This window comes from Amaranthus tricolor, chromosome 9, assembly GCF_026212465.1.
Source record: "Amaranthus tricolor cultivar Red isolate AtriRed21 chromosome 9, ASM2621246v1, whole genome shotgun sequence".
Taxonomy (NCBI): Eukaryota; Viridiplantae; Streptophyta; class Magnoliopsida; order Caryophyllales; family Amaranthaceae; genus Amaranthus; species Amaranthus tricolor.
In genome coordinates this window covers 23,916,526-23,938,814 of record NC_080055.1, presented here as the reverse complement: position 1 = coordinate 23,938,814, position 22,289 = coordinate 23,916,526, and the positions used below count along the sequence as shown (strand labels likewise).

At 32.4% G+C, this 22,289-nt stretch overlaps 2 protein-coding genes across 3 annotated transcripts; one reads left to right on the top strand and one right to left on the bottom strand.

Moving 5' to 3' along the window:
* The first annotated feature begins 10,333 nt into the window (after positions 1-10,333).
* LOC130823994 (subtilisin-like protease SBT1.8) lies at positions 10,334-15,496 on the top strand. The gene is made up of 2 exons (XM_057688857.1): positions 10,334-12,358; positions 14,782-15,496. The coding sequence occupies exons 1-2, from the start codon at positions 10,699-10,701 to the stop codon at positions 15,450-15,452; spliced, it is 2,331 nt and encodes a 776-aa protein (XP_057544840.1). The 5' UTR covers positions 10,334-10,698; the 3' UTR covers positions 15,453-15,496.
* Positions 15,497-16,558: 1,062 nt separating this feature from the next.
* LOC130824302 (guanine nucleotide-binding protein subunit gamma 3-like) lies at positions 16,559-21,716 on the bottom strand. Of its 2 annotated transcripts, none has more exons than XM_057689236.1 (5): positions 21,178-21,716; positions 18,502-18,554; positions 18,338-18,382; positions 18,131-18,175; positions 16,559-17,294 (listed from the first exon to the last, which is right to left on the bottom strand). In XM_057689236.1, exons 1-5 carry the CDS (start codon positions 21,358-21,360, stop codon positions 16,817-16,819), a joined length of 804 nt encoding a protein of 267 aa, XP_057545219.1. In that variant the 5' UTR covers positions 21,361-21,716; the 3' UTR covers positions 16,559-16,816. The 2 variants fall into 2 exon arrangements, with proteins under 2 accessions (XP_057545219.1, XP_057545220.1); XM_057689237.1 differs by having other exon boundaries at positions 16,560-17,294; positions 18,477-18,554.
* Between the last annotated feature and the right edge of the window lie 573 nt (positions 21,717-22,289).

The window sequence follows — 22,289 nt, the reverse complement described above, 5'->3', positions numbered from 1 at the left end:
AATTCAACACATACTACCACAAATTATTCTTAATAATGAAATAATCAAAATATGAGTATCAACACATACACAAATCTCAACACACAATTAAAGACAACATAAAAAAATATAAATAATTATATTAAGACATTTCTATCACTCATTAATTATAATATATATATATATATATATATATATATATATATATATATATATATATATATATTCAGAAGAATATAAAATATTTAATATTAATAAAATATGCATTCAGAAAAACCAAACATGATTTAATTTGAATATGTTTGAACTAACAAATGAAAAATAAAAATACAAACATGATGAGTAATGCAAACTTTCTTAATCAACAAAATTAATTATAAAGGAAATATAAAATGTTAATAACATTTGATGCTTCATAAATGTTCCTACCAGATTCTTCTTTTATGCTGCAATTTCAACCAAATAAATTATGACTATTATTTATCTAAAAAACTTATGTTTATAAGAATTTCTGTAGTTCACTGGTGATGTATACAACTAATAAACCTATGTTATAGGTTATATTCATGCTAAAAGGTACTTATGTACAAATTAATTTAAACCTCTTTATGAGCTGAGCCCTAAATAATTACACCTCAATACTACCCAAAAGCGGCCCGTTTATGTTCATTTCAAGTAAAAAAAATGCATATAAATTGGTAAATTTTCCGTTGTGTCATATTCTTTTAACAAAGTGTGAACATGAGATCCTACTAGTGATAAAAGCGGTATGAATAAATTGGCAATCTCCTTTAACATATGGAAAAGCCAAAAAAGAATAACGTAACAAAAATAGTAACGCAGTGCTCTACGGTTACATACCTAGGTGGGCCTCCATCTCCGGCAATTATGGGGGTGTGGAAGTTCATATGAGGAACGCACAATATGGTAATTAGTACGAGGTCGTTCCTAACCATAGATAAGGTAGTTAATTGTCGCAAAGTTAAAAAGAAGTTTAAATTTTACAATGCTATCACATAAGATATAAAACACATCTTTATCATTTTTCTAAACATTCATTAAAGACCAAATCAATCTTTTACATATAGAGACTTATTTTTTTCATTTCACCGAGGGCAAATAAATAGTTGAGTACATATTTCACTAAATTTTGTAACGTTACTCGTTTCTCCTAAATATGAAGTAATAGGAGTGGTGGAATGTGAATGCTAGTTGTATATCCACTCATACACTTCTCTGGCCTTATAACCGCTTTTGTTGCTGATTTTATCGCTAAATATCATACATTACGCGCAATTTATGGCACCTCTTCCAACCCTACTATTTAATTTCATTCGATTCCACTCGATTTACATTTTATTTTTTGTCAATTATCTCATTCAGTTTATCATCATCATCATATTCAGTGTATCCCTCCATGTATAATTATGATCAGGGTCTTTGGATGCAAAGAAGACCACTCTCATACCCATAAAGAAAAGCGATGCCAAAGTATCACTCGAATCGAGAAAAATCCTCATAAAGAGAAGTTCCTACAACGATTAGGACTGAGTGACTGAGTGGAGTTGAAGCAAACTCCACAAACTTAATCTTATCATATATATATATCATCTGATCTTCACCATAGATGTTCATTTTTACTAGCTACTTATTTTTTGTCTTATTTTAAAACTGATAAAATGTATGAAGTTTGTTAATATGAAATTAAATATAAATATAGATTTAAAAAAAAAGATATAATTACATACTAGCATTATTATAATTACATATAAAATATAGTAATCGATATAAACTGTTTATAACAACATAATGTTTTCATGCTTGAATAAATAATTATCGACAATTTATACATTTTTTTGTATAAAAAGTACAATAAAACCTAAATAAACATTGTAATTCCTCCGTTCTAAAATACTTGCTATATTTTTGTTATGGACACTATTCATCGTTTAAGCTTATTTTATACTTCCTCCTATCCACCTTAGGTGTCCCATTTACTTTTGAGATACTATTCATTTATCACTCTTAAATTGCATTTTATTATTAATCTATAAGTTAAAACATAGTCATATAGGATCTTATTTGATTCGTTTTGATGTAAAGATTATTAATATCAACTTTTTATATTTTTTAATTATAAATAACTCGATATATTAAGGATTGAATAAGTGCATTGGATAGAGTGCATAAAGTAAATGGGACACTTAAGATGAATAGGAGGGAGTATATTACAAGTAATGTGTCAGTAAAACTATAGTCAAGTGAGATATTGTTTGAATCGTCTAATTGCATACTTTCATAATATTAATTTTTTATAATTTTTAGATCTGTATCATTCAACATATAAATAAACAAAATAATATATTAAATTGCGTAAAAAGTCAATTATAACAAATATAATGGAACACACGAAGTATTATACTCTTAATTAATGTAAAGTAGCTGGTGGTTACTTTCTTATCATCGACTATTAATATATATTATGTTGTAGTGATAAATTAATTTTTAACAATAAAAATATAAGACTATTTTATTAATATATTAGGCAATTAGTACTTAAGTCAATTCTAGTAAAATCAAAATAACTATAAATATAACAGATTGATGATCTGATTATTTCTTTACAATATCTTTCAAATTTATAAGTCGTAGCAACTCTAAATTATGAACTCTCTTCAATTCAATTTAATTCTCTTATTTGGTTTTTTGAAACTCAACCGCTATTAATTTATATCTTACTATAAGTTCAAGTATAGTCACATGAAATTTTATTTGTCGTCTCAATGTAATGATTATTAAAATTGACTTTTTATAATTTTTAATTATGTTAGATTAGATCTATTAAGGTTTATATAGCTCTAAATGCATTAGCATATTTCCAAAATTAAATAGGATAATTAAAATAAATTGAAGGGAGTAATTCATACACAAAATTTTTCTCAATATTCCTAATGAAGTACCATTTTAGAATATTTATCTCAATTTATAGTCAATCAAATTCATAATTATAATATTATTATGCAATTACTAATACTTCTAAATATAACTTATAGATTAAATAAGTTATAAAATAAAAATAAATCAGTAAAACCATATAAGCAAATTACGACCAATAAGCTTTAGTTGCTTTTTCATAAGGAAAGAGGGAAATTTAGGTTCAATAGTTACCGGAGATGTTTGGCAAAATAACTTATTAAACAATTTTAGCTTATTTTGATATAAATAGAGAGTTGGTGGTCAAACAAGTCAATGCAAAATTTTTGGTAAATTAGCTTGTTGAAACAACTTATTGGTATGAATAATTTGTTTTTGAATAAACTACTCATAGTAGCCGGTTCAAAATCAACTAGTTTAACCCGTAAATAAAATTAACTGGTCAAATCAACCATTGTAATTAACTATGAGCTAGCAGATACCAGCTATCAATCGTTTCCAAACATCTCACACTAATTAAACAGTTTTTTTTTAAAGAACTAATTAAACAAAGTTGAAATGAACTAAAATAAGCTTACACCCATCTAAGTCAACAAGAACAAGCACGGCGGCCACTAACTTTCAAGTGGCAAATGTCATCAACAAAATCTACTAGCCGTTAGCCCGCCTTGTGACGAGAGTCTTCGATTTTCCCATCTGTACACGACAAAATCATTACCTTTGTGCCGCTCTTCCGTATGCTTATTTTGTTTCATTATATTTATTACATTTGAGTTTTTATGCAATTCGATGTGTTGTTTAGATTATTTATTTAAAAATTATAAAATGTTGATATAATGAAAATATGTGATAGACGATTCAAATAATATCTCACTTGACTATGTTTTTTTCTTACAGATTAATTGCAATATATAAAATAAGCTTAAACAATAAATAATGTAATAAATCATTATATAGTGAGAGGAAGTACTAATGGAGTATTGTACTCTTCTATCTCATTGAATTTGCATTAAAAACACAATTTATGTATGAGATTAAACAAAGTGAGGATATATTTTCAAAAATAGGATAAATGTAAAATATATAAGACAATTTAAAATATAAAATAATGCTAAATAAATGAATAGTGAAGTACTATTTTCTTTACCTAATTTTTTTATTTTGATTTGTTCTAATAAATTTTTTTTTTAATTTTTGAATATGAACTCTTCATTTTAACTATTATATTTTTTATTTCAATTTTAAATATATTATACATAATCCTTTATTGTGTATTTTGAAATCAAATAATGCTAAATGGTTAGAATAGAGCAATATATTCTTGGTTACCTTCCTTTCATCTTTCATATTTAGATGTAATTTCTAATGTTCTCAAATACACAATGCAAAATTGCTTATGATCATAACAATTTTGATTTGTCATTTACTTTATAATCCTTAAACTTATTTGTTCTCCTATTTGTTTCATTGTTTTTCTGAAATTTTATAGGCCTTAGGAAAAATAATAAATATGGATCTTTCATATAGAAGATCGATTTTGATCTTTAAAAAGTACTTGATAATATTAGTGACCAATCTCTTTATATTTAAATAAATTAGTTTTTTAAGATTTATCTTCTTCCTTCTCTGTCAATTGTTAAACATAACTTCTTCCTAAAATTCTCTACTGTAAGCTCACGAATTACACTGAAATTAAACCCTTATATATAATGGGCCTTGGGCGGCGGCACTCTTTGCCTACCCAGGAGCAACCCTCATTTGTTTGCTTTCTCCCTTTACATTATCTTTGAAATCAATAAAACGACGGAGGGGTATTAATTATGTGATCTTCTATTATGGTCCATTGTAAGGTATGAGACTTATCCCACATCGATTGTATAGTGCAATTGGTGTGGGGTTTATAGGCAAATCTCTAATTCAAGAACTAACAAAAATCTAAAAGTAATCAACAATAAAGCTACGCAAATAAATTAACGTGATTCACCTAATATATGTTAAATGGTTTATAATGGTGGTTTATGGTTTGAAGAAGGAGAGAGGGTTAGAGGAATTAGGATTACAATTAGAGAGAGATAGAGGGATTCAAAAGTAATAGAATACACTAACAAAGGAGAACTTGGATCATTTATAGTTCATAACCCGAACAAATCAAGTAAAATAGGGCAAAGAAATAACATACAAAACAAACTCGAGCAATTCTCCAACATCGCCAAGTCGGTTTCTCGTGGACATCAAAAAAAGCCGACTTAACTTTTCTTTTTATCTCAAAGTCAAAAACTCAAAATTAATTTTTCATCTCTTTTTTTAATCCAGCTTTTAAGATCTACTTTGTTCCAAACATTTTATAGAAAAGTTCAAATTTTAAATTACGAGTCTTTGAAACTCAAGCACTCAAAACTTTGACACACTAAAGATTCCTTGAAACCTATAGTGATATATACCCCAAATGTACATATCTAGCATAAAAGTGATTTTTGGGTTGGTACAAAGATTAATTTTTTCCTTTCTCCTTATATTATGATTATGTTTTCATTTTTTCTTTATTAAATTTATTATTTAATAAGATAATATATTTTATATTTAAAAGATTTTATTTTTCTTAATTTTTATAAATATTTCTTATGAGAACAATTTTTAAAGAACGAAGAGTACAACTTAGCTAATTAAGCATATATCAGAAAAAATGTTGGTTTGAATATTATTTTACATTTATGTAAAAAAACCAACGTTATTACTCTCTTCGTTCTTTTAAAAAAACCAACGTTATTACTCTCTTCGTTCTTTTTTGTTTGTCTATTTTACTTTTTGCACATATTATTCAGTAAATTTTAAGTCTTAATATCTTTAAGTACATATCATAAAAAAATTATATAAAGTATATATTATTAGGAGTAAAAAACTTTACGTCAAGACAAATCAAATAAGATATAATATGAATATATTTTATCTTTTATTTTAAAAATCTAATTTAAATTTCTCTCTACTGGAAAAAAAATAAAAGGAAATAAAGAAAGTAATAATTTATATGTAGGAGATTATGAGCATGATGTTGCATACTCATTTCGATCGAGTGGTTGATTTTAATTTTCAGTGTTCGAATAAATCAAGAGTCAATCAAGTAATAAAAATCTAAATTTTCTTCATTTGTTTTTGTCGTTGATGATTTATTATAACAATTGCACCGATGATTGTGGAAGCTAAAGCTTAAAATTCACCTGTGTCAAAAAAGAATTGGGCCTACAATTTGTAATACTACCATACCTCAATTAAAATTGCGAGAAATATCTTTTTTATATCAGTAAAAACATGTAATTATTCAACCAAAATAGAGTTATTTAAAATTGATCAAACCTTAAAATCTTAATTAGAATCGAAAAAGATTTATTGTTCTAACTAAACTCTTAAGTAATTAACTAATTATGTATATGAACCTAGTGATTCCCAATAAAGACAAATTGAACCCAAAATATAATCGAATTGTAAAATCGGAGTAGCTTGATCCAATTATCATCTAAAGTTATTTATATATGATTTAAAGTGTGTTTGAAACTGATTAGACTCCAAAAAAAATTGACTTTGACCCAAAAATATTTTTAATCGACTTCTATACTAACTCAAAATGGCAACTGTTGAAATATAGTGACTCGAACAAGTCATTATATGGGATGAAGATTTGGGAAATGGATAATGCAAGTCGCGGAGTTTTACGCGGGGCGCGGAAAAGGTTCTACCTTGGGCAGATTGTTGTGCGCGGAGTGCGGAGCACTGCGATTTTTGCGGGAAGTTAGTATTGGTACGTTTTTGGCCGGTTACTCTTAGTTTTTGACGGTTTCTTTTGTATTTTCTTAACCCTAATTTCTTTTTATTATGAGGTATAATATAAAGACCCCATGTAATTAGAATTAGAGCATATGATGCAATGCAAAACGCAAAATGAGGAAAACTAAGAAAGAAAAAGCTTGGAGAGCCATTGTTGTGGTTTCTCGTGTTCATCTTGTAATCTCCCGGTTCATAGTGAAAAGTTTATTCTCGGTACCGGCGGATGTAACTATCCTGTTGATAGTGAACCACGTTAATTTCTTGGTGTGATTTTCTTTATTGTTTGTTTAAATCTTTATTGTTTTCCATTATTGTTTTTAATCTTTGCTTCCGTTATCGTACAACAGTAACCAAAAGGAGTTCGACGTGAATTGTACTCAAATTATAGACTTTGAATCCAAATTATATCCCAACTTCACTATGATGATTTTTATATATCTAAATGCAAAAATAACGGGGTGATTATCTTTAAAAAAAATTTCCTTAATGATCAAACAAATGACTAATGAGTAGACCCCCATATATACACAAAAGCTATAAGTAGATAGTAGATACCTACATTTCTATTTGCTCTATATGACATTTTCACTTTTTGTTATTTTATCATTTTCTTTAATTTTATTTATATATTTTCTTTAATTTTTTTTTCCTTTTAATTAAATTCATATAGTTTTAATTTTCTCATTACTTATTTAATAATTTGCAATTTACTATTATGTCAATCTCATAGGAATTAAAGAAGTATATTGTAATATTTTATCACAAATAAATAGTTTTAAACAAGAGAACAAAGTGAAAAATGATGTCTGTTGGATACTAGAAATACTATGTAGTAAAATATCATTAATTGAGAAATTTGATTTGATTTTTATCAACTCTAAAAGGACAAAGCTAATGACCCATTTAGTTATTTGTATTAAATGGTGAAATTAAGAATGATTTTTAGTGTAAATTTTTATGAAATTTATCATGTCAATTCACATTGTTTCATTATTCTCTAATATCACATTTCATATAATAAGAATAATACATTAGAATACATTTTGTCCAAAAGTAAAATGATTGAAGTAAAACAATCATACCCATTAAGTTTGTAAAAAAAATTCTACTTTTTTTGTTCCTTTTTATTTGTCCATTTTAGTTTTTGCGAGTTTTTCAAAGCAAATTTCGAATCTTAATATCTTTAGATACCCATCATAAAAAATTATAAAGATTATATATTAAAAAACTTTGTATCAAGATAAATCTAACAAGATCCAACATGAATATATTTTACCTTCAATTAGGGATGCAAACGGGGCGGGGCGGGGCGGGTTTGGCTTTACCATCCCCATCCCCATCCCCATCTGGGTATCCATCCCCGTCTAATACCCATTTTACCCGCCCCACCACCCGTCAAATCCCCGCTTAATACCCATCTGTGTCACATATTTATTTTCAATTATTTGGGCCTTAAAACCCATAATACATATCCAAACTCCAAAGTCTCAAAGAAAAACACATATCCAAAGTCTCTATTCAAACAAACATATATCCGAAGTCCTAAACGAACACATAATCAAAGTTTCAAACAAATATACATGTCTAAAACAAAAGTATTTCAAGTTTCAACATCAACTCCAAAATCATCTAAAGTAAATCAATCCAGAATAATTTCATCACTATCAAATTTCATTTCGCATTCTTCTTCCAGCTCTCCAACAATTTTAGCAAAATCCTTGTCCTTGAATTCTCCACAATCTGCAAACACAAATGTTTTTATAACCGAAATTTATCAATGCATAAAAATAACACAATATTGATAGGATTAATGCTTACTTTTGAGGGCAGCCCAAATCCAATATTGAGAACACATTAAAGCTTCAACGGCTTGAGGTAGTAGTCGACTACGGTAAGGATCAAGAACTCTACCACTTGTGCTAAAAGCTGATTCGGATGGAACTGTAGAAATAGGAATACTCAAAATATCCCGTGCTACTTGTTGAAGAACGGGATATGTGCTTCCATTTGTTTTCCACCAATTTAAAATATCAAAATTATCTTCAAGTGGTATGTTAGCATTTTCCAAATACTTGTCCAAATCAGATTTTTCGTAAGTTTGATTTTTGTCTCGCTCTAGAAATTGTGCAAACTCTTCCATATCAACATCATCACAAGAACTCCCACCACTTGCTAAATTGGAAGGTAGTTGCCTCTTACTTTGATTATTCTCACTCCTAGACTCATATTCATCAACTAATCTCCTTAATTGATTGCTAATTCTACTAACCTCTCTATCATACTCATATTTGTCAAATAACTTTGCAAAATAAAATCGAATAAGAGCCATTTTATACCTAGGATCAAGTATAGTTGCAACTCCCATCAAACCATTCATACTAGTAGTAGTGGTACGACACGGTACTTTAAAACCAGGTTGTAAAGTCTTAGAGTACTTCCTGAAGCCATAGTGTTCAACCATGCTAATGGGGTACTCATGCAATATAATCATCTCGGCCAAGTTCTTTCTTCCCTCTTCTTGACGGAATTCATAAGGAGCCAAAGTCAAAGAATCACTATTATCATTCACATTATGTTGTGTACCGAATAATCTTGTTTGCCGAATATCTTGACATATTCGCTTTCGACAACTTTGAATGTGGTCCTTCAAATGAGAAGTTCCCGCCTTTGCACCGGCGGAAAGTAGCTTATTACAATGATTGCACTCAGCCTTCTCTACCCCACCAACTCTCTTTCTCTTGAAATCATTCCAAACCGCCGAAGTGTGCTTACTTGTTATAGGTAACACGTTAGGATCGGAAATAACAATGGCTGGACTTTCATACTCATCGACGCTAATAGGAGTACAACTTGCAGTAGTTGATGGGTTTGAAGCCATATTTATCTAACAAGTAAGAATGATTGATGAGTGACTGTTTTTGACCTTCACTTTCATTCCTTCATAAGCTATTAAACTTAGTCTCAATCATGTTTATATACCGTGAACAAAATGTAAGACAATCTCTAGCAATAACAGAATTAGCAATTGATCCCTCAGAACGAGACACACAACGAACAACCATATATAATTGATTAATGTTTTGTGAGAGAAATCAAGCAACTATCTTCTAAGTATATAATCTTACCTAACAAACTTTCATATTAAATCAATAACTTAAATCATTTAAAGATTAAAAAAACAAAACAAAATCAGTAATAAACAACAAAAACCAAAATCAAACAAAACAAAAATCAAACAAAAACCAAAGACAAAAACTAAACATAGAAAAAAAAATTGAACAAAGCAAAATTGCAAAAACTACATGTACAGCAGGTAGCATCAATGGAAGTCAAAAGCACCAACCATGAAAATCAAATTTCGAATTAAAATATCTTTAGATACCCATCATAAAAAATTATAAAGATTATATATTAAAAAACTTTGTATCAAGATAAATCTAACAAGATCCAACATGAATATATTTTACCTTCAAAACTTCAATATATGTTTCAAAACTCAAATTTAATTTCTCTCTCCCAAAGTGGAAAAGCTTAAAATGGACAAACAAAAAGAGTAACAAAAATTAACACAAACTTTTCATTATCATTTACATCATTTAATATTCATAATCAAACAGTTCCTTAAAAACTTCAAAGTTCCTTTTCGACCCGAAAGACTCTTAAACCACGCTTTTCTTTATGAGTATGACATGTCGTCTTTTTTTACTTCTCAAACCCTGAACACGGGTATGATCTTGATGATGAGGATGCAACGGTTCCTTAAAAAATCAAATAGTGGCAGTTAAGTAAAATTGTTGGAAATACAAGGCGCATTTCAAAAATTCAAACATTATAAGATCCGACAACATTTCCTGCAATTCCTTCCATCCTTCTCCCAACACACAGTCGTTCAGCGACTGTAAATTCTACTCTCGCTCTCCCAAAATAACAGTCAGTTATTCCAAATTAAATCTCTATACTTCAACAATGGAGTCCAAATTCAAGATCTACTTTCTCTTTTCACTCTCCCTTGTTCAATGTCTCAATTTCGTTGCTTCTTCTTCTCCTCTTCGCAAAACTTACATCATTCACATGAACCACCACCAAAAACCGTCCAATTTTGATACCCATCAAGATTGGTATGCTTCAAATCTTAATTCTTTGTCCTCGTTATCGATTTCTGATTCTGATGCTCTGTCTTCTTCTCCTTCACTTCTTTACACTTATGATTCTGCTTACTCTGGTTTTGCGGCTACACTTACACCCTCTGAAGCGGAAGTTCTACAAAAGGGGGATGCCGTTTTGGGTGTGTATGAGGATACGCTTTACACTCTTCATACTACAAGGACCCCGGAATTTCTGGGACTTGATGTAGCCGGAGAGGGTCTCTCTGCTGGGGATCATCTGGATACGAGTGACGTCATCATAGGAGTCCTGGATACTGGGATCTGGCCCGAGTCGAGTTCCTTCAATGACGCGGGCTTACCCCCGGTGCCAACTCGGTGGAAGGGTGAATGCGAGTCTGGCCCTGAGTTTCTTCCTTCTGTCTGCAATAAAAAACTCATTGGAGCTCGTGCTTTCTCGCACGGGTACAGAATGGCTTCAGGAGGAATTCTCAGCACCGATGACGTCGTTTCACCTCGTGACACCGACGGACACGGAACCCACACAGCAAGCACGGCTGCAGGTGGACATGTGAGTAACGCTAGCTTGCTGGGGTATGCTAGTGGGACGGCCAGGGGTATGGCACCCCGTGCACGGATTGCAGCCTACAAAGTCTGCTTCAAAACGGGTTGTTTCGGTTCGGATATTCTCGCCGGAATCGACAAAGCAATTTCTGACGGTGTTGATGTTCTTTCTCTTTCATTGGGAGGTGGATCAGCTCCGTATTTCCGTGATACGATCGCTGTCGGAGCTTTTTCAGCAATGGAGAAAGGTATATTTGTCTCTTGTTCAGCAGGAAACAGTGGCCCGACTAAAGCTTCATTAGCCAACACAGCTCCATGGATTATGACCGTTGGTGCTGGAACTTTAGATCGTGATTTCCCCGCTTTTGCTTCTTTAGGTAACGGTAAAAAAATCACTGGTGTTTCTTTATACAGTGGAAAAGGAATGGGTAGAAAACCAGTTGGTTTAGTATACGGTGGAAATAGTGGGAGAAGAAATGGGTCAAGTAACTTATGCATGTCCGGGTCATTAGACCCAAGTTTAGTTCGAGGAAAAGTGGTTATCTGTGATCGCGGTGTTAATCCAAGAGTTGAGAAAGGTGAGGTAGTGAAGGAGGCTGGTGGGGTAGGGATGATTTTGGCCAATACCGCCGCAAATGGGGAGGAATTGGTGGCTGATAGTCATCTGCTTCCAGCGGTGGCAGTTGGCTTGAAGGTTGGAGATGAGATAAGGGAGTATGTAAGGATGGCAGGCAAAACGGCCACAGCCGTGTTGAGTTTCGGAGGTACAGTGTTGAATGTTAGGCCGTCTCCGGTGGTGGCGGCGTTTAGCTCTCGTGGACCGAATATGGTTACGCCGGAGATCATGAAACCGGATGTGATTGGACCTGGGGTTAATATTTTGGCTGCTTGGTCTGAGATTGCTGGACCTACTGGATTGGACAAGGATACTAGGAGGACTCAATTCAATATTATGTCAGGTATAATTTGTTGTAAAGTTGTTGAATTTTTGATTGTTTGTTTGTTTGTTGATTATTTGTGGTGCTGGTTTTATGTGGTTGGATGTTTTTCTATTTTGGTTATTCGGTTTTTGTTGTTAGAGTATCTAACATATCCTGATCTATTAGCTTAAACTTTTGGTTGAGTTGTTTTCATGACATGATATCGAGCCAACGTGACAAGAGGTCACGGGTTTGAATTTCAACCGCCCATCAACTAAAGTGGAAAATTCAGTGTCAGGTATGAGGAGAGCATGTGTCACATCCACGCTTCTAAGCCCAAATGGCTCTCGTGTTAGGGCGTGTTAGAGTATATAATATATTATGGGCCTTAACCTTTTGGTTGAGTTGGTTTGTGAAACTCTTGCAATGTTGAATTTGTTGTGGAAGATTATATAGATTTAGAGTGCCGGAATGAATTTATGGTTTGAGATTTGATTAGAAGCTAATTGTTGCCAATAATGTAGCACTCCTTAATCATAGCTTGAGTGTGGCAAGCTATTGCTTAGCATCATGTTCTTATTGGTTATATTACTATATGAGCAAGTAATTAATTTAATTTCTGGTGTTTGATTGTCAATTTAATGTGCCTTACCCTGTTTGGGAATATAGCTGATAGCTCAGTGGGTCAATTAAGTTATGTGATTAGGATGTATGATTCAAGTTAGCAATGTAAATATGCAATACATCTTCCCGGTGAGAAAGGTCATTGGATAATGTGGTAGCGAACATTGTAACAAGTATCACATGATTCGCTAATCTATTCGCGAATCACGAATCGAACTAATCGAATTATGGTCGATTTTGGGCTATTTTTGGGAAAATTTGAACGAATCACGAATTCGAAAAGCGAATTAGCTGGCAAATCATGTAACACTGCTTCAAGTTAGTAGTAGCTGTGAATTATCGAGTTACTATACCTTGTTATGCTAGATATGGTAGCATCATAAACAGTCATTTTATGTTCAGATGTTTGAATTTTGTTAAGTTAGTGCATTGTTTAAATCACTATTACCTACAATTAGGGAAGTAGATATTTTATTAGCATAATTACTTTCATGAACTATGCATGACATCTTGTATCAATGTTATAAGGAGATCATGCTTTCTTCCTTGCCCATCTGAAGATGCCCCTTTTTAGTAGCCCACTCACTTTAAAAAAAGTTTATAGTAGAATGATGAGGCTTAATCATTCTTCCAACTTTGGAAAAAGATCAAGCAGGCAGCATAATATGTGTTTTTAAGAAAAATCAATATTTAAATATGTAGTAGCTGGCATAAGCAACTTTTTTCTTCTTTCATGGACTCCATCTTAGAATTTTCCCCATTATGTCTACCACTCTAATCATGTAGGAGTACTATTTTCCTGCAACTTTTAGAAATTTTTTTTGACTAGATTTAATATAAAGTAGAATGCGGATAAGATTAGTAGCGGGGTAAAGGTGCGAAGCCAAGATTTTAAATTAGGGGGCTAATAAGTGATACTACTAGAATACTACTAGAACCCATTTATTTGGGGGTAAAGTATTTGAAATTGTTGTGATCGATATTTTACAAAAAGATTGTAGCTAACATTAAAATTCAAACCTTAAACCTCAAATTTCATTTTTACTACTTTGACCAATAAACTTTACTTGATTTTGTGCTATAAATTAATAGATGGCCTGTATTTAAGATACAATGGCCGCAGGTAGGTCTTTGAGAGTGTGCGAGGTGATCTACCGCATAGGATCCCCTCTTTCTACTGTATATGATCAAAGTTAATAAAAAAAGGAAATATGTTAAGTTTATTAGTAAAATACATTATTTACTATAAATAAAGTGCAAAATAAAAATTTTGCACAGAGCCCTTAAATTTTTCAAGACGGCTCTTGCCGCGGGTTGGGACCAGGGGGCCTTTCTAGTCCCATGTAGCTTAGCTTGTAAAAGCATATTCTGGTTTCGAATGTAAAGGAGATTTGGACATAGCTGAAAGTTCTTTACTAGCATGCTAACATCTATAATATGTGGGGATTATATGGTGGCAAACAAATTTGGAGTCATTATTGTCTTTGCCATGATACTAAGAAGATTTCTCTTTGGTGCTTTGATCACAATGATGAAGCTTACTACTAATGCTTTGAAAAAGTTGCTGCATCTTCGTGAATCATGATCCGCTGTTTATAAGGGCTTCTTAGAATTGGAGTACTTTTATTTTCTTTCAACTTAATTGGTCCCCCATCTTTAAATGATGTTTTTCATTTTGAAAAGGTTTTCCTTGATGTTGTATGCTCTTGTTTGGGGATAATGTCGTTTTTGATTACCGTGATATGATGATGATCACTCTTTTTAAGAGGTACTTTCTTTTAATCCAATCATTCAAGAGATAGTAATGTCGTTGACTCAGTATATGCCATGATTTACAGGCACATCGATGTCATGCCCACATATTAGTGGGCTGGCTGCATTGTTGAAAGCGGCACATCCGGAGTGGAGTCCGAGTGCTATCAAATCTGCTCTCATGACCACCGCCTACAACCACGACAACTTGCAAAACCCACTTCGGGATGCTACTGATGGATCACTCTCTACCCCCTGGGCTCATGGAGCTGGTCATGTCGATCCCCACAAGGCCATGTCGCCAGGATTAGTGTACGACATCTCAGTTGATGACTACATTGCCTTCCTATGTTCCTTGGATTACACCCCGTTGCACCGCCAGATAGTTGCCAAGAGGCCAAACATTACTTGTTCGAGGAAATTGTCTGACCCTGGCCAGCTAAACTACCCGTCCTTCTCTGTCGTTTTTGATAAGTCCCGAGTCATGAGGTATACTCGCGAACTAACCAATGTAGGTGATGCACGTGCTCTGTATCAAGTTAAAGTTGATGCACCCCCATCCATCGGTGTGAAGGTTAGGCCTTCAACGCTTGTTTTCAGGAGCGTTGGTGAGAAGAAGAAATACACAGTTACATTTGTTGTGAGGAGGGGAAAAACACCACCCCCTACTAAAAGTGCTTTCGGTTCACTTTTATGGAGTAGTAAGACTAACCATGTTAGAAGTCCGGTTTCTTTTACATGGACTCGGACAATGTAAAAGTTGTCTTCTACCGAAAACCAGAGTCGTTGCATTTTCCGCAACATTACTCGCTTCAAGATGATTGCTAGCCGCGGTAAAATGTGGTATGAAAGGAGAAGCATATGCTCAAGAATCTCGATATGGGTATTGGTGGCATCAAAGTTGTGTGTTTTTTTACTTCTTACATTTTAAGGGATTGTATTAGATCTGCTAATAGAGTTACTAATCATAGGTAGAAAGAATATCTGGCCCGCTAAATTTGATGTTTTCGGGCCGGGAAAACCTTCAGCGCCTGTTTAATGGTAAATTATGTAGTAGAAGGGAATTTTAATGGTAAACAACATTTGCATCTCATCAATGGTAAACAAATTGTAGTGTTGGTGGGTGTCTTGACTTGACTAAATACGAGCATATCTAACTAAATTGACTTCATGTCATTAATGGATGGCCTTATAGAAAGTGTTGTATGAACTTGGTCTATACTATTTTAGTGTGTACCGATTTTAATAGGAGGTATTAAAATAGTAAATATTTTTATTTGACAAGTATAATTACTAAGAATACTTATTATTAGGTTGGTGAACTCTAAAATAGTATGGACTGAGTCTATATAAGATTTTTACCGTTAATTATGACTTGTATGAAAGCAATCATCCTTTTGTATGATTTCACAAACATTTGCAATGGTATGGAAGACCGTAGAGTTTCTATAGCCGAGAACACAAGCTTTATCATCAACTGCTGAGTTGAATGTTTGCACAAGTTCATTGAAGATGGGGCTGGATAAGAATTTACCCTAAAATCAGACCAAAAAAATATGGTCATGAACTTTTCTACACTTAATTAGACTATATTAGACACCAAACCAAATCAAATTGAAATGGTTTGGTCATGGTCTGGTTCAGTTTACAATTAATGAGTTTATTCACTATTAGGATGTTATTATTCCTCAAGTAAGATGAAGTTTTTATAAAAACTTATCTACAATCACAAAATACAAGATCTTGTGAGAGACAGTCTCTTTGAGATATCATCTCTAATTTGAACTGGTCCATTTTATATTTTTAAAAATATTGTAAATAGACATTAAGAATGATGTAAGTAGACATTTAAGATACTGAAAGTAGGCGTTAAGGATAGGGTAAGTAAGTATTAAGAATAATGTAATTAGGCATTAAAAATACGATAAGTAAACATTAATCTTTAATGGGTTGGGCTTAAGATACGCCTCTCAAAAAGACGGTCTCTTAAGAGACTAGCTGATAAAAAAAAATATGTATATTTTGCACTTTTATACATTGAAGAATAATGAAAATTGCTGCATTGGAATTTTGAAGAAAGGACAAAAGACACTTCACGATTGCACATCTTAAATGAAAAAGCTAACAGCATATAAAACAGTCATCACAACAGCAACAATTTGTTATACAGCCTACACACCCTAAACAGTAATTGCATATATCTGAACATCTTGGGCATTTCCAATTGCATAAACCCGAACATGATGAGCATTTCGGACAAGCGCATCGGCAGTTGCACTCGCAACTGCATATCTCCGAACATGTTGGGTTTTTTAGGCAAGCACATTTACATTTACAGCTACAACAGTCGAAGCACGGAGGGGGCTTCAAAGTGCAGCAACTTTCATAGCTTCCGCAGCATGGATTCTTGAAACAGCTGCACGAGAAAGGATTACTACACCAACAGCTGCACTTTGGTATGGAACAGCTGATGCACGAACAGCATTCACTCGAAGGACACGAATAACAGGCACAGCATTGCGGTTTTTTGAGGTTCAGAGTGCAGTTTGTGCACCCTATACTGCAGCAAATCCATGAAAGGCTCAAGCATGATGATCCACTGTATATTGATCACATTGTAGTCAGTGTTAAGTAGAGGTGTTCAATGAGGCGGGTCGACCCAACGGGTTAAGGGTTGGTCACATTTTAACGGGTTCTTTGTGGGTCGGGTCAATGAAGGGGCGAGTCATTAACGGGCCTTGGTGTAAAGGGTCGGGCCGAGTTGGATAATTATAAGAATTAATTGCGAAAAAAAATTTACCCCTTTTTTTTATATTTTTAAATGATATTATTATATACATAAGTGGGTCGATCCAATGGGCCGTAAAGTATAATAAAAAAAGCTATTTTATGAACTTTTAAAAATCGGGTCAAAGTGGGTCGGATTTAAACGGGCATTGACCCGCGCTGACCCGTTTAACATTTGACATGACCCGTCCGACATGACCAGTTTAATTTTTTACCCGATCGCCCCGACCCAGCCCATTGAACATCACTAGTCTTAAGGTAATGAGTAATTTTAAAAGGGTGTTTAGCAAAATAGTTTCTTGGATAATTTTAGCTTAATTAGGTACAAATAGATGATTAGATGGTAAACCCATCTAAAGCTTAGCTTGTGCTAAATAAGCTGGTTGAAAAAACTTGTTTGCATGTTTATGGAAGCTATTTTTGGGATGGTTTATCCTACTTTGATAAATTAAAAATGGTGTGTATACTTTATAAATTATTAGAGCCCTTCTTCCCATTGGCATATGATTTTGGGATGATATATATCTTTTTGGCTTATGAAGTGTGTGCACCTCGTGTTTCCACATTAATATCATGGCATTCACAATAAGTGTAGCCTAATTCTACGGCTAAAAAGAGCAGAGCACAGAAAAGAACTGAAAAGCATACCAGAGCCACTTCCATAAACGGCAAGACATCCTTAGTTTCCGATTTCTGCATAGAGAATAAGTATAAGATTACTACTGTGTGAAAGTTATCAAAGAATAAACTCAATCAAAAACTTAAGCCGATGGTTGAAGTCCATATTATGCTATATATACTCTAACAAAAGCCGGTTTAGTAGAGTGTAAAATGATGATCGAAATTGTATCGTACGTTGGAACCAATGGATCTGCATTCGCTGCGAAAAAATCCACAATTCTGCAAAATACCCAAGGGTAAGCACAATGTCAGTTTATAATAGATGAATGTTAGAAATGTTACATTATGCTGAAGGTAAAAACAGAAGCTATACAAGGCTATTGCATAACCAAGCATACTCTTTGCAGCATCTTGAAGAAGGCTGAAGGCGATGCGCAAATTTTAACTCCTCCTGTTTGTAATGAAAGTTTTAAGATTGATTAGATGGGAATAATTGGCAAATTATAATTAATCATGGAGCTCATTTAAAGTTCTGAATAACGAACAATGATTGTCATAGACTATCAATATATGTTGCGTGGATGATTTATCCCACATCAATGAATTAAAGATCGTGTGCAACTTTACAAGTCATTGGAGCCCTTAGAGTTTCTCTGATTGTAATATGGTTTTAGAACGTTATCTCCTTGGTTTATGAAGTGTGTGCACGTCATGTTTCCTTGACAATATATTGGCATTCACAATATTGCCATTGGGTTGATTCATATACATTTAGTCTATTAAAATAATCACTTGTAAATAATTTTAAAGCGATTAATTAGAGAAATGAATTAATTATAGGGAAATTTCACGTGGTAGCATCGAACTTTCATGAAACGCCAATGGTAGCACTTTTGTAAGATTTTTCCACATGGTAGCATCCAGTTTATGCCTTATCTAACTGCCGTAGCATTTTCTGTTAAAATCTTGTTAATTTCCGTTTAATTCACCATTTTAACGTTTCTACCTTTATCAAGTGTTGGTTGTTGTCTTTATAATTTGCCCTAAACATTTGAGAGCGTTGATGAATTAAACGGTGAATTAAACGTCAAAATGGTGAATTAAACATTTAATAGCATAAAAATGATTTTGGGCAAATTATAAAGACAACAACCAACACTTGATAAGGGTAGAAACGTTAAAATGGTGAATTAAACGAAAATTAACAAGATTTTAACGGAAAATGCTACGGCAGTTAAATAAGGCATAAACTGGATGCTACCATGTGGAAAAATCTTACAAAGTGCTACCATTGGCGTTTCATAAAAGTTCGATGCTACCATATGAAATTTCCCTTAATTATAGAAGCCCGTTACATGGTGAAACAGTCTCATGCAAGACAAGTTTACTCCCCTGTCGTTTTGAGTTTGCAACATATAAGAGTCAAAAACTTTTATATTTGAGTCATATATTGCAATTTCAACATGATTGAAAGAGTATGTTCCACTGAACAATTCTCATGATTCATGACCTTCATAAATACATGTTTGAAAGTGGGGAAGCCAAGCCAACATGTCTAATGCCCTTACAAAAGGTTTTTTTTTTTTTTTTTTTTTTTTTTTTTTTTTTGGGTAAAGATGACTAATTCTACCTTCAGCCTCAAGACTTTTAAGTTTCTGGGTCCTTTGATTGAACTTCCCAAAAAATATATAAAAACAATTCAACAGAAACATGCATTCATGCAATGCAACCGCCCTTAATTTTGGGTATAATATGGAGTATTTATTGCTTACTTCAGTATTGTGACACACAAAAAAAAGGCAATGCTTTTAGCTATAAAAGGAAAGTAATCAGTCCAATTTTTTTATTTTTTTTAACCATTATCTAGATTGCATCATTTTCTATTTTAGTTTTTTTCTTTAAATTTATAATTCTATTTTGGATAATAGTTTCATTTACTGATTTTAATTCTTATTCATAGGTCTTTTGCCATTTTTCCTTACTTTTAATTATATTATATTCATATAATTTAGTTGTCCCCACTATTCTCATTTAATTTATTTTTCTATTTTATATATATTTTTAATCCTCGACCTCTAGTTATACAATTTTACACTAACCCTTAAAAACACCGAATTTTTATGTGAAGTAAATATGTGTAGTGAAGAGTAGAAAATATAGATTATTGGAGTGGAACGTAAGAAATATGAGTTTAAATGGAGTACTACTATACAATAAAATTAGTGGGCATTAAGTTTTTAGACTTTATAATAACAAGTCAAGTACTTTTGGCTATCATTCATTTGATACATTAAAATATTTTAATTAAGGATGTAGCTAAATGTATTCTTGTATGTGTTTCCTTTTTGAGTGCAAAGATGATAGTTAAGCTACAACATATTATGTTTTACACTGATTTTTATTACTTACTACAAATAGTGACATCTTGTGAGGAAAAATATCACTATCTATAACAACTAATAAAAATCAGTAAAAGTATATTCTAAGACAATGAAACGAGAACTAAAACCCACAATCTAAATAAATAGTTACACACAAATTGAGTTGAATTGTCCAATTAATACAACTATTAGCATAAGGGCTCTTTGTCTTAAGATCATCTTACCAAGAGACGATTTCTCACAAGGGTCGCTAATAATTACATAATACGTGCTTCATTTTATGATGATATACTCCTTATCTAGCTTATTCATTTTGCATCATATTACATTACAATATAACAACTTTATAGCAAAAATGAGGTATTATCAATTAGACAGACGAATAATGACCGTGCGCGGAGCCAATGGGCTCTGGCGGCGCAAATGAGCACACTAATCAAAAATTAAAACAAAAACAAATTTGCAAAAGAAGAGTCCACTAAGAATCGTACCCTAGACCTTTAGTAAATATGAAGAGCGTAAAGACAACCTACTAAAAATTAAAACAAAAACAAATTCACTATTAAATATATATTTATGATTTTTTTGTTTTTTTTATAGAATTACATAAATAAAAACTTCTAAAAGCTCAAAGCATACTAAATGAGTTATGACAAATAACACAATTTTGAACAAACTATGTAAAAAACAAACCTCAAGAGAACTAATCTCCCTTTCAAGCGTTTGAAGTCTAATCATCTCCCTTCTTCTACCATGCAAATCAGGCGGAGACTTGGGTCGAGGCGGAGGAAGCGACTGAAACATCGAACTAGGGCCTGAGCCTGAGCCTGAGCCTGAGCCCGAGCCGGAGCCCGAGGCTTGAGCATCAGTAGCCATTCACCAAAACAAGATCAGAATAATAGACGGGGAAACCTTAGGGAAATATAGAAAAAAAAAGAAGTGGGCAGGTTGGGCAATAATTATTAATTGGAAAAATTAGAAAGGGACAAATAATGGGCAACAAAGAATTCTCTGCCATGGTTTACGTTTGGTGAGGTTTTCTGACAATACAATTACTCTAAACCACAGAGAAAAAGAAAATTGGCAAGCAAATGTACAGACGTACATGACATTATGTCCATCAAGTACTGTAGTTATACACCTTTTTTATTGGCTGGAACAAAAAAATTCATTTATATTGGATTAAAGGGGTTTAAAACAGATTTTACATATTCGACTTGTAATCAGAATTAACTTTGACTTGATTTTAATATTACTAGAAAGTAACTACGTGTAATTTTATATTGAAAATATGGATGGAGTAAACAATTTCGAGATTCTATTTATTTTTCGTAAATTTTTAAAATTGGAGCCTTTTATAATTGAAAGGAGAGTTTTTCTTAAACTAAAATAAAAATTCAACACAATTTTAATTTTAAATACTAGAATTAAATAAAAACTCAACATAATTTCTAATTTTATTAATATTGATTTTCTAAAAATAACTTAAATTAAATTGTCATTTCTAAGCTTAAAATGGAAGAGAAAAAATAGTAATAGATTAATGACTAATAATAAAAAGAATAAAAGTTTAAAGGGTGGTTGAAAAATTAAGAAATAAATTATTAATTATTTTGATTATATAAAGACCAATATGGACACAAGATTCGATTTTGAACCGACCTAAAATACTTAATCCAAAATCGATCTGATGACCCGAATAAATACGTGTTTTTGGAATTATGACTAAGAAGACTTGTTTTTCTATTCAAAATTTTTGCATACTTTCACATTAATTGTCATTGGCCGGGCAAATACAAAATATT